The sequence below is a fragment of the Amia ocellicauda genome, chromosome 10 (assembly GCF_036373705.1).
Source record: "Amia ocellicauda isolate fAmiCal2 chromosome 10, fAmiCal2.hap1, whole genome shotgun sequence".
In the NCBI taxonomy this organism is placed as follows: domain Eukaryota; kingdom Metazoa; phylum Chordata; class Actinopteri; order Amiiformes; family Amiidae; genus Amia; species Amia ocellicauda.
This window is the reverse complement of record NC_089859.1, coordinates 8129492-8142202: the sequence shown is the minus strand read 5'-3', so window position 1 is coordinate 8142202 and position 12711 is coordinate 8129492. Positions and strand designations below refer to the sequence as shown.

The 12711-nt window shown below is 40.0% G+C and overlaps 1 protein-coding gene across 2 annotated transcripts in view; it reads left to right on the top strand.

Annotated features, from left to right (window-relative positions):
* Nucleotides 1-10916, top strand: part of shroom4 (shroom family member 4) — a 45457-nt gene extending 34541 nt beyond the window's left edge. For both annotated transcript variants that reach the window (XM_066714851.1, XM_066714852.1), the window contains 6 exons: nt 915-976; nt 1364-2041; nt 2387-2959; nt 3709-3865; nt 4205-4477; nt 7382-10916. In XM_066714851.1, the coding sequence (XP_066570948.1) occupies nt 915-976; nt 1364-2041; nt 2387-2959; nt 3709-3865; nt 4205-4477; nt 7382-7651 (2013 nt within the window). In that variant the 3' untranslated portion in view covers nt 7652-10916. The remainder of the gene's footprint in view (nt 1-914; nt 977-1363; nt 2042-2386; nt 2960-3708; nt 3866-4204; nt 4478-7381) is intronic.
* The last annotated feature ends 1795 nt before the right edge of the window (nt 10917-12711 follow it).

The window sequence follows — 12711 nt, the reverse complement described above, 5'->3', positions numbered from 1 at the left end:
CCCCCTGGTGTTTAAACTTGGATGTGGACACCGCATTGTAATCCAACACCAGCACTGAAGTCTGAAAATGTTAGACGCTGCAAGGGTGTGTTTTGCACGGGGACTCCCAACACAATTCCACAGTTATGCTTGCAATGTGTACTGAAAAGATTTAAGAAGAAATATTCAGCTTTGATATATATATATTTTTTATATAATTTTTTCCCTCTGGCATATACAGATATTATGGAGATGGTTCAGTTCATAATCCTAAAACCAATATTATCCCAAAACCTTAATCCTCCTTATAATTGTGCAGCTCAGTAATTTCCACACACAAGCACACAGTACAATACCCGTATTTATATTTCTGTCTCTGGCATTTCCTACATAAAATTTCCCCCAGACAGATTTTGGGTGTTGCTTCTCTTTGCTGGTGTTTTTCCAGGCAAGGCCCAGTCTGAAATCAGTCCCTATAATCCATGCTTCAGTAGTTTTCAAATTAAAAAGATTTGGACCTGATACGACAACTATTGGAAACCCGTTTTATATACGCCGACAGTCAAACTCGGATAATGTGTTACAGTTTAACATTACCAGACATGAAGATCATACTAACACTTTATGGCAAAAAGCCTCAGCAACTGTGTCAGTGAAAATCTTAAACTGGTTTCTATTTAAAACAAAAAGGAGATTTTTTTTTATCCTTGATTAGCTCATAACTGAGATGGACTTTAACCTATATCAGGCATAGGGGTAAAAATAAAACAAAGACAGTTCAACATTCTTGGCACTTTGTATACTCTATATTTAGTCATGTTAACCTTTGTGCCCATTCACATCTTTACTCTGTGTATTTCAGTTGCCATTATTAGAACAATTGGGAAAAGGCATCTGTGTTTTCTCCTGATTAACGTGGCAAATCTTTTTTGCAGGCGCATCCTGTGAGGGACCTGCAACAAACAAAAATCAACAGGAAACACAGCCTGACGGAGAGGTAAGGCACTTCCTCTTTGGCTCTTTTTAGCACCCAAATGAGTCCACACATATTGTCATTTGATCACGTGATTACAGGTCATTTGGAAAAACAAAGTCCAGAGATGTTTTTCTTTCCTTAGAAACTGAGATTACTGGAAACTTCCAAATTGCCGTGCTGAAGATCAAGGATGCTTTTCCTGTTTCTTATTTTGCACTTGGACCAGGAATGGATTATTGCCTTATTAACTGTTAATTACAATGTTGCATTTTCAGCTCTACTGGAAATGCCAATTTTTTTATTTTTTTTTTAGTTTATATTGTTTTACCCATTTGTGCATTATGATGGTCATCTTTTTCATGTGACTGTTAAAAGGTGTATATTGCAAACATTTTTTTATGTTTACAGAGACTATCAGCGTTCAAGATATGACCTTCAGCCAGCAGAGGGAGATGTGCAGCAGGGCCACATTTTTCAGAGTCGCTGCAGTCAATCTCAACAGCTTGAACTCTCACCAAATCGCTTGTCTCCACCTTGCGTGGAGGAGCAGCCAGTGCCTTATCCCCAGCGAGGCCGGGCGCTGTCTGAGAGTGACATCCACCGAGACCTGCAGAGGCTGCGTCACAGGGGGGTGATTTTTGGTGGGCCGGCTCTCAGTGAGCTGGAAGAGACCGCCCCAAGGAAGAAAGGGCCACCGCCCCCCAGACCCCCTCCTCCAAAGTGGGAGCAGTACAAACAGAGGAGAGCATCCTACCACAACCTGTACTCTGCACCCCCTGTGGAGCCTCTTGCCCCACACACGCCCCCAAGCCCTGTCCATAAGGGATATCCGCGTTCTCAAAGTCCCTCTTGCCCGCGAAGTAGCCTGGAGATTTCCCGCCAGCGTTCCCATAGTTTGCCCCCGAGAGGCCTCTCTGAGAACTGCTTGCACTGCTGCCAAGAGCGACTTGTGCGCCCCCACAGCCCTGTGGCAGCACCCAAAGCTTTCACACCAGCCTGCTATTTGAAGGAGAGAAACAGGCCGTACTGTGACTCTGAACCAACCAGGTTTACAGACATGGTGCCACATGCAAACCTGCACTCAAGGTGAGAGGTGTTTTGTGCTTTAGTTTTCCTGTGTAAGCCTGCAAATATTTAACTCTAAATGTTTTTTTATGTGCTAATCACTATACAAATTAGAATACAAATGATACTACGAAAGCTGTAAACTAAGCTGTAATATAAAAGTAGAAGACTGATATTTTAACGAGATAATGATTGTTATTAAAATGTTCTGTGCTAAGTTTCTTATGCGTTGTAAATGTAAGTCATGCAGACTGCCTTGAAAGGAGCTGTGATCTTTTATTGAATTTGATAATCGCCTTGAAATACCAGTAAAGTATGCAAAAATGAAACTCAGCCATTTACTCTAACATATTACTATTTATACAGTTCCAGGACATGTGATTCAGAGACTCTGAGAAAAGAGGCAGAGATGGACAAAGCGGCAGTGATGAGGTCTGCTCCCCTATCTCGGAGGACAGCAGAATGGGATAGGAGCTCCGTCCCGGCTAACATGCGCAGTTTGGGGATCACTGTGGAAAATGGCACTCGGGGGCTTCCGGAGTCTTACTTTGCCATGAACTATGACCAACACAGGGATCTGCACAGGAATCTGGAGGAGCCTAGCAAGCCAGCTCAAAAGACCCTGCCGGTCCACCCCTTTAATAAGAGCCCGTTAGAGACTGACATCGATGAGTTCAAGGAAAGTGAAACGGATGAAGAGCCCGGAGAAATAGGCCAGAAAAGCCCAAGTCAGGTGACTGTTTTGGAGACCGATCTAGACATCCTTCCTGAGGGTGGCCACAACTCTCTGGTGGATGTCCTGTGTCCTGATTTGGGGTTGAAGACCAGAACTGACCTCATGGGGGAGCTGTTTCCTCAGACTGGAGAGGAGAGTGGGCTGCGGGAGCAGTGGAGGAGTGGACGCAGTCTGCTGGAGCTCAGTGTGGACACTCTGGAGAGGTGAGTTGGAGCTGTGGATTGTATTGGTTACATTGTGAATGATTCCAAGCCAACAGTTTGTGAATGTTTACATGAATGACACCATTAAGGACAAATTCTACCATGAAGACCCTTTTCATAAGAGGTGAACACACTCCTCAGGTTGGGAAATCTTGGTCTGAATTATTTTTACCACCCCAGTCAGCTGAACTGCTCTGGTATTGTTGGACTAGTTTAAACTACAAAGTATTTTGTAACCAGATTTTAAACATTAGGTACATTTTTATTTACAGAAGTAAGCATAGGCATAAACAGAAGTTAAAGGGTATCCTGCTGCTAGTGGTAGGCTTTTTATACACAAATGATCAACTGAAGATCAATATTCCTGTGCAAGTCATTTTGTGGTGCATGCAAGCTGAAGATTGGTGAAATAATATCAGAACATGTCATACAATCTAACATATTATAATGCAAGGTGTGTAATCCTACTTGATTTGTTTTTAAAAAAGAGCATTCTACAGGTAGTAGGGAAGGGTTGGTACTGATAATTAAGATACACTTTGCCTCAAATGCAGTGACAAATATCATGGAAGAAGTAAGAATACTTTTAAGTTGAGTAGATAAAGTTCAGATTGTGTGTATTAATTACATTACCCTTGCCTTTTTGTATACTTGCACTTTTACAGTTCTAACTTAGACACAAAGCATGTATTGTTTGAGCTCCATGGCTTCCCCCTCTGATCTTGGCTCTCATCTTGTTGCCTCAACAGGCGCTCCAGGCAGGGCTCCTCCAGCACTCAAGGCCCAGGCTCGTCCTGCTCGGCCTACTACAGCACCTCTGCTGCCAAGGCCCAGCTGCTCAGCAAGATGAAGGAGCTACCGGGGATGAGTGAGGAAGAGGAGGAGGATGAACTCTTATTCAAGAAGGTACTGTCCCACCTGGGCTCCAGTGTTTTTGACATTTGATTTAATTTGCGTGCTTTCAGATCATACTTTTGTTTTTATCAGAATAGTTCGGTGAAATAACATTCAACAAGTAAGAAGGGAAATAATTCATTATAGAGTATATAATTACTTATTTTTCATTAAACAAATGCTGAGTTTTCGCTGCATTAATAATCGATGTCAGCTTGATTCTCTCTGCACCATTTGTTATCATGGCTTCAGTGACCTGCATAGCAAGTCAAAGAGCCGTTGGATATTAAGACGGAACTTTATTACTGAAGGCTGTTTATTAGCGCTTCATGGTTCCCTCTCACTTTACAGAGACAGCTGATTGAAAGTCTGCGCAAGAAGCTCTCCGTACTCCATGATGCACAGAAGGACCTGCAGGAAGACATCGGTGCCAACGGGGCTCTGGGGGAGGAAGTGGAGACGCTGGTGCAGGCCGTGTGCAAGCCCAATGAGGTGGACAAATTCCGCATGTTCATCGGAGACCTGGACAAGGTGGTCAGTCTGCTGCTGTCTCTGTCCAGCCGCTTGGTCAGGGTGGAGAGTGCTCTGGACAGCCTGAGCCCTGATGCCAGCCACCATGAGAGGGTAAGGAGGAAGGGCCTTTCGGCACCCTGCCCGTGTCCCTGCAACACACACTTTGTCGAAACAGATTCTGTTTCTGGGCATGCAAGACAGTTTATCATTGGAAATCACATTAAGTGTTCTCTGTCCCTCTTTCAGTGGTTATCTTGTTTTTTGTTTTCGGGAGTTAAATTAAATTTAAATGTTTCCATTTTGGAAGTTTTAAGGAGTTTCAATGTGAATTGTGTAGGCAAAAACACACGTTGAGAAGTGAATTATTGTTCATTCCCCCCTAAATTTCTTTTTAATAAGAACATAAGAAAGTTTACAAATGAGAGGAGGCCATTCTAACCATTGTGCTCGTTTGGTGTCCATTAATAATGGAGTGATCCAAGGATCCTATCCAGTCTGATTTTAAATGTTCCCGAATTTTCAGCTTCAATCACATCGCTGGGGAGTTTGTTCAGATTGTGACAACTCTCTGTGTGAAGAAGTGTCTCCTGTTTTCTGTCTTGAATGCCTTAAATCCCAATTTCCATTTGTGTCCCCGGGTGCGTGTGTCCCTGCTGATCTGGAAAAGTTCCTCTGGTTTGATGTGGTTGATGCCTTTCATGATTTTGAAGACTTGAATCAAGTCCCCACGTAGTCTCCTCTGTTCCAGGTGAAAAGGTTCAGTTCCTCAGTCTCTCAGTAGGACGTTCCCTTCAGACCTGGAATAAGTCTGGTTGCTCTCCTCTGAACTGCCTCTAGAGCAGCGATATCTTTCTTGAAGTGCGGAGCCCAGAACTGCACACAGTATCCAGATGAGCTCTAACTAGTGCATTGTACATCTGAACATCACTGCCCTTGTTCTCAATTCTACACTTTTGACAATGTACCCTCACATTGTTTGCCTTTTTTATTGCTTCCCCACATTGTTTGGATGGAGAAAGACCTAGGAGTCTATGTGGATTCCTCACTCTCTCATGCGTGACTTCATCTAGTTCTATTCCTCCCATAGTGTAATTATAGCACTTGTCCACATTGAATGTCATTTGCCAGGTGTCGGCCCACAACTGAATATTATCTTTGTCGCTTTGAATAACCTGTGCTGCAGAGATGGTATCTGATGAGCCACCAATTTTATTATCCTCTGCAAATTTGACAAGTTTGCCAACTATCCCAGAGTCCAGATCATTAATATAGATTAGAAAAAGCAAAGGCCCTAGTACTGATCCCTGTGGATCTCCACTAACAACCTCACTCCAGTTAGAAGCAACTCCTCTAATCGACACCCTCTGTTTCCTATACATCAACCAGTTCATAATCCATCTACTTACATTACCCTGAATGCCTACAGCTTCCAATTTGAGGATCAGTCTTTGGTGTGGAACCTTGTACTTAGATTTTCAAAAAGCTTTTGATATCATATCATATGCTTTCACATGATCTACAGCTGCAGTTACATGTTCAAAAAACACTTAATAGATTAGTAAGACATGATCTGCCTCGTTGACTATCTCCAAGAATGTGGTTTTCATTAAGATGCTCCTCCATTTTCTGTCTAATAATTTTTTCCATCATTTACAAGTAATGCAGGTGAGACTGATTTGGTCTGTAATTTCCTGGCTCAGTTTTGTCCCCTTTCTTGTGGACATCCTGTTCTAAGTGTCATTTGGAATAGTTTAGTTAGTGGTCTATAAATAATTTCCCTTGTTTCTTTAAGTACTGATGGAAATATACCATCTGGCCCAGGTGATTTGTTTGTTTTTAATTCTGCTATTCCCTTTAGTACCTCCTCCTCATTTATCCTGATCTCTCTCAGGGTTTGACTGGACTGATTGTTAACCTGTGGCACGTTATCCGTTTTTTCTTTTGTAGAAACCTCTGAAATACTCATTTAGAACATTTGCCACATCTTGTTCGTTTTCCAAGTTACTTCAGTTTTTGCCCTTTATCTGTTTCACTTCCTCCTTTATTGACCTCTTGCTGTTGTAGTATTGAAAAAAGCTCTTCGCATTAGTTTTAGCTTTAAGAGCTATGTTTCTTTCTATTTCCCTCTTTGCTTTCCTGATCCCTTTCTTAAGATCTCTTTGCAGTTCAACATATTCTTTGTATTTTGTTTAGTCTCCATCCCTTTTGTATACGCTATGCAACATTTTCTTTCTCTTTATTTATTTTTGCATATTTCTATTAAACCATTTTGGCCTATGTTTTTTGGTCCTCAATTTGCTATGTTTTGGTACAAATTTCTCCTGAGCCTCGAGTAGTATATTCTTAAAATATAACCATCCATTTTCAACTGAATCTGTATCCAGTGTGCTCCAGTCTACCTCTTCTAAGTGACGCCTCTTATCTTCAAGGTTTGCTTTTCTAAAATTGTAGATCATTGTTTTAGACTTGGTCCTTGTTTTTTGAAAGAATGCCTCAAAGCTAACCATATTGTGATCACAGTTTGCCATTGGTTCTCTAACTACTGTCCCCCTGACTCTATCTTGGTCATTTGAAAAAATCAAGTCAATGCATAACCACCAAATATTCAGAGACGCATTTTAGGGGAAATGTATGTTTAGATGTGCATTTCCTGCCCACTACTAACAGATTACATTTCCTTTGATATAGAACGCTTAGTTTGACTTAATGTACCTTTTTTGCTATTTTATTTTTTTCCATCCTTGAAAAGCTGCCCTTTATTTATGCATGTGTATACAATAACTTGCATGTAATCAATTATTTTACTATACTTTTACCTTTAATCTTTCTTTTGACTCGTAATTGTTTCCCTCTCATTAGTTTAATTTCACATTATTGAAAGCACAGAGCGGAAAGGTCTAATCAGTCACTGAGGGAGGTGTCATCTGCTGCTTTGCTGGTGGCGGCCGTCTGTCGGGAGATTCTCCGTGCTGCAGTGCTAGAGATAAACTTGTCTTGTCCTGATTCCTCCCTCAGCTCACCCTGACGGAGAAGAAGAAGCTGCTCCTGGGACAGCTGGGTGAGGCTCAGGAGCTGAAGGAGCACGTAGACCGGCGCGAGCAGGCGGTGTGCCAGGTGCTGGCACGGTGCCTCACCCCAGAGCAGCTGCGTGACTATAGCCACTTTGTCAAGATGAAGGCCGCACTTCTAGTGGAGCAACGCCAACTGGAAGACAAGATCCGCCTGGGCGAGGAGCAGCTCAAGGGCCTGAGAGAGAGCCTGGGTATGGGCTATGGGCACTACTGAGGTGGGGAGGGATACACAGTCTGTGGGGATTACCGCACTGCTGCAGCCCCGTGCCTCATACCATGTGGTCATCATCTTCTTCCAAAGAATAACTTCCCCACACTGTTTGCACCACTGTCCCTCCAAAGAATGAACTCGCATGATGCTAGCAAGCACCTGCAACGTAAGGGCTAACACTACTTTGGACTTGTGGCTTCAAACGAGAAGCATCACCCATCACTGTGGACCTCAGTGCCTTTCAGAAATAGCAATGGCATCCTTTCAGATAAAAACCATAAGGTGGTCCTTCAAAGGAGGTGCTGATAAACTCCATAGAGAGAGAGAAGTTTGTTTTTACACTACTTGGGGCCAAAGTGTTAGATAGGTTTCAGGCACTGCTATTTATTTATTTATTTATTTTGTAGTTGAATTTATTACAACACTACTATACTGATAATACAGTGGATAAAGCAGAGAGAGCCCAGCATTCACAGCCTTCTAACAGTGCATCTCTGCTTCAGAGGAACAAGGACATAAAAGCCAGCTTAATTCAAGCCAATACTCACCAGCTTTTGGAAGCACTGAGGACTTAAAAGATGACTCTTCTGAAGAAGGTTTCAAAATAGCCTGCAACAAGTGGTTAATTTTCTGACTCCAAGGACAGCAGTGCCTTAAAAAGAATGATATGGGTTTCTGGTACAGCAGTCAGCAGTGACATCATGTAACAAAATGGTGTCAGTTGATTGTCACTTCACAGTGCATAGTCTTTATTACAAATGGTCAGAATCTAGTGCAAGGCCTCTGTAGTATATAATGTCTAGGTAGTGTTATAATTTGCTATTTTGTTACAGGTCATCTGACTGTCTAATGTGTCACTCTGTGTAGAGTGAAGTCTTCTCTCCTATATCCATGCACAACTCAGGTGCTACATTGTTCTTGTCAAAGTTACATCACTTTTCTCTGCCCTAAGACTTTGTGAACTACTTCCATAACTCAGTTAGGGAAGTGGCTAGTTATGATTCACAATACCCATGCTGACAAGAAATCCCTTTCTGTCATAATAACTATAACTGCCAAAAGAGCAGAGGATAAAAAAAGAAATCCTGTTACATGGTGAACTACTGCTAATGTTTTTGTCTGAGTCACCAAACCACCCTGGAATCATCCTGGATCTAAGCATTACTAAAGACCTTATTCAAAGGCATGTGAAATAAATGATCACACACACTCTCTAGGAAAAGGGTTGGCGGTGCTTGAAAATGCACTCTTATTAAACTGGAGATCCTTCTACATGTCTGTTAAATGCATCTTTAAACATTTAAAGTCTGTTGTCCATGTATATACTGTTTATGAAACATACAATAAGCACGGATAAAAAGTCCATGTTTCTTCCAAGTTTACTACCAAGTACCTTTTCTATCTTGATTAATCTACACAATCATGTAGTTTTGCCCAGAAACCAAGATCCTGACATTTAGAGTGTATAAATGCACAAGATGCAATTCTTCTAACAAAAGCCCCACCTCTTGCCTTAGTCTTATAGACCATGATAACATTAGATTTCAACCTGGAAGATGCTGCTGTATCTTTATATTTGATTTATCTAACCAAAGTGCACTGATTATAAGGTAGCTCAAGGTTCGAGTCCCTTTATACATCTGAAAGACTGGTGTTCAGGGGCTTTTGTTAGAGCTGCATTACAGACTGCTGTATTACCATGAAATGGAAAACGCAACCTGATCAGAACTTGGATTTAAAACAGTGAACACTCAAACAAACCTTCAGTGGCTATATGTTAGTATTATTACAAATCCTATGCTGCAATACATGCCTATACTGGTGCAAAAGAGGTATAAGATAGTTCAGTAATTAAATCTGAAATAACTTCAGACAAAGAACGTATACCTTTGCCAGTGTTTAGTTCATTCTGATTAATCGTAATGTTTCTATATTTTTAATTCTGTTAGAGAAACTGAGAGTATTACACTGATCTGTTGCTACTGCAAAAGGGGATCTTACATTCCAGCACCTTTTGTCACAGTCTTAACGATATAAAGTGTATCCATTGCATATGAAGTAATAAGCAACTTCGGATGATACTTAACCTTATATAGTATTATTTGACTTTAATGATCCTGTTTATTATTTTGAATAATAGTTATTTGTGCTAATTTTGCTAAGACTACCTTTAATTACTGTAAGTTGTCATCAAAAGAAAGCAGTAACAAACACAAATCAAAAATAGGCCTGCAGTCTTTTTGAGGGTTATAGAATATAAAAAGTACACTTATTAGCATTGTTTTATTGAATCCAGTGCTTGTAAATGATTTATAGAAAGGCATGATAGGTTGCACTCGGCTTTCAGGCACAATCTCCCTGAGAAATTTTGGTTGAGCAAGGACAGAACCGTTTTTTTATTTTACTGAGAATCTGTAGGATGAGATCTTGAAAGGTACTAAACGGAAATCACCAAATCTGTTGGTGTTTTGACTGAGCTGGATTAAGCTTTAACCTCCCATATAGTTCCCAAGATTTGGTCATTTGTTACCAATTATATTTTAGTTCATATCCTGTAAGAAAATGTATTATTCGTCATAAAGGGGAAATTACATAAATTAATGGACACAAAGAAACGCACGAAACGCGCACACACAGGGAATGCCTTGGACTGAGTTCTGTTAAATACTAGCCAATTTCTAAGTTTGGTTGCCATGGCAAATATGCAATTTAACTATTATCTTGTATTTGGTTGCTGTTTACTGGGCATTAGATATGAAGATCTCATGCCAACTTAGGGTACAATGCTCAGTTTAATCCATTGTAACAGCTCTGTAATGTTCTGAAATTATAGCTGGTTCTTGCTTTTAGTAAACCAGAACTGGATATTCTTATATGAAGCTGCTTTATGATTATTTACTGCATTTGACATTTACTTGTACCAAAAAAAAAAAAAAAAACGCTCAGAGATGTATTAAGTGCTTGATAACTTTATATACTGAAAATATTTTTTTCATATGCCAAAAATACAAAAATGTATAAATATTTTATTAGAATTATGTGAAGTACAGTTCTTCCAATGGTGATATATGTAATTTTGTATCTGTAATCATGTATTTCATATTTAATCCATAACCATTTCTGAATAAAGCCTCCCTATTTGAAACCTATTCTGTTAATACCTAGAGAGAAAACTGGAAATGGAAGTTTGATTTTTGTTTTTTTATTATGAAAAAGCATTGTTAAATGTAAACCGTACCATTAATAATAATACAATTTTTAAACTAAACGTGTATGGATTTTGTCTCATTGTGCCTGTGCATCATTCTTGTATTGCTTGTTCATTATGATTTATTGGCTGGGGTGGGTCTTCATTATTCAGTATTCAGGAATAGCATCTGATTATCAGTCTGCAAGCAAATCCATTAAACCTCCACAAAGCTCCCTACTGACCTAATAAAGCCAAAGTGATGGTTTGGCATTCATTTCCTGTTTTGCAAAGCAGTCTAAATACAACCAATATTGACAGTGGAATGGAGGGCTGGAAGGAGATGTCAATAAAGGAAGTAGGTCAAGCTAACTTTCATAGAAGAATTGAAGATGAGACAATCAAACCACAATGGCTGCACAACATACAGATAAATAATTTATGTTGGCAGACTTAGACACAGTCTAGGAGGGAAAATAAGGTCAGTCCATTCACGTGCAGGAGATCCAAAATAAAAAACCTAATGGACCACAAGAACTGAAGATCACAAAAAGTATGAGAATAACAATTTTGGTCCTCTACACTGTGTCCAGTTGTAAAGAACATTTTAACCTGTGGCCCAAAATAAACCTTTGTCTGATAAACCGATCAGATTATTTTTAATTAAATGCCACCACGTCACTTGTAGATGTATTATCTTCTGGTCTCAGGGGTTTGCTTCAAGCATTCTTTGCTGTTTGCAAACTTAAGTTCTCAAGTATGTTGTAGACATCGGACAACTCTCCCTGTATCTGTATTTGTTCTAGGCTAAATGCACATGGGGAAGTTTGGGCTTAAGGGGAAAGTCTCAGTTCTGCATGAAACAAGAAGGGAAGCAGTGGAAGTGAACTAAAATAATTTTAATTTAGTGCAACCTTTTGGAGAGAAAAAAGTCGATTAAAGAAAGCTTTAGGTTACTCCAGAAAAATATGTGAGACCACAGTTTAAATTGAGAAGGCAGTTAATTGCAGAGTCCATGGTATTAGGAAAAGTACGCCTAACCAGCAGGTGGCAGCTTTTCTCTTTTTTGGGTCATATCAGGTGTCTTTCCCAACACTGATGACATTTGTATATTTGTGACTTATTTTAAAAAGTAAAACATTGTATTTATTGCTTATTTCACTTGTTACTTTTTGTAGAATATTTTAAAAATACATATCATGTATATTCTAGCTATCTCTATACAGCTCTGGAAAAAAATGAGACCACTCCAAGTTCAGAAATCAATGTTAAGTGGTCTCATTTTTTTTTCCAGAGCTGTATATAGACTTCATACATATAATGACTGGTATTCTCAGGCTGTTCCGTAATAATTAAGCAACACTATCAATTAACGAAATGTATACATCTCAAAGTGTGCTAGTTTAGTCCGATTAAGTAACACAATTAAATCTGGTCATGAATTGCGTGCCATGTGTAGATCTTTCCCTCCTGAAAACTGTGCCCTTGCTCCAGCCAGACTCCAGTGCTGGAGTTCCCAATTGCTTAATTAATCTTAATGTCATAATTTAATCAGATAGGCTTCTAAAACGTTAATATTGTATTGTATTGCCAGTACCTTACAACTGGTTGATTATTCAAAACATTGAACCCACAGAACATTTCAGAGTCTGTAGAGAAGTGTTAAATGAATCCAGTTAATTGATTAATTAGACAAATTAAGGAGCCAAGAGCTGCAGTGGAGCGGAACCCAGCCGACACTGCGCCCCCCCGGACTGGAGGGAGTCTGACACCCCTGCCTGACTGCATCTGAAACGGCTGACTAATTGAAAATGAGACATGTAGACTAACCAATCATACACAAAATTAGTGTATATGCAGCATACAATATACATAA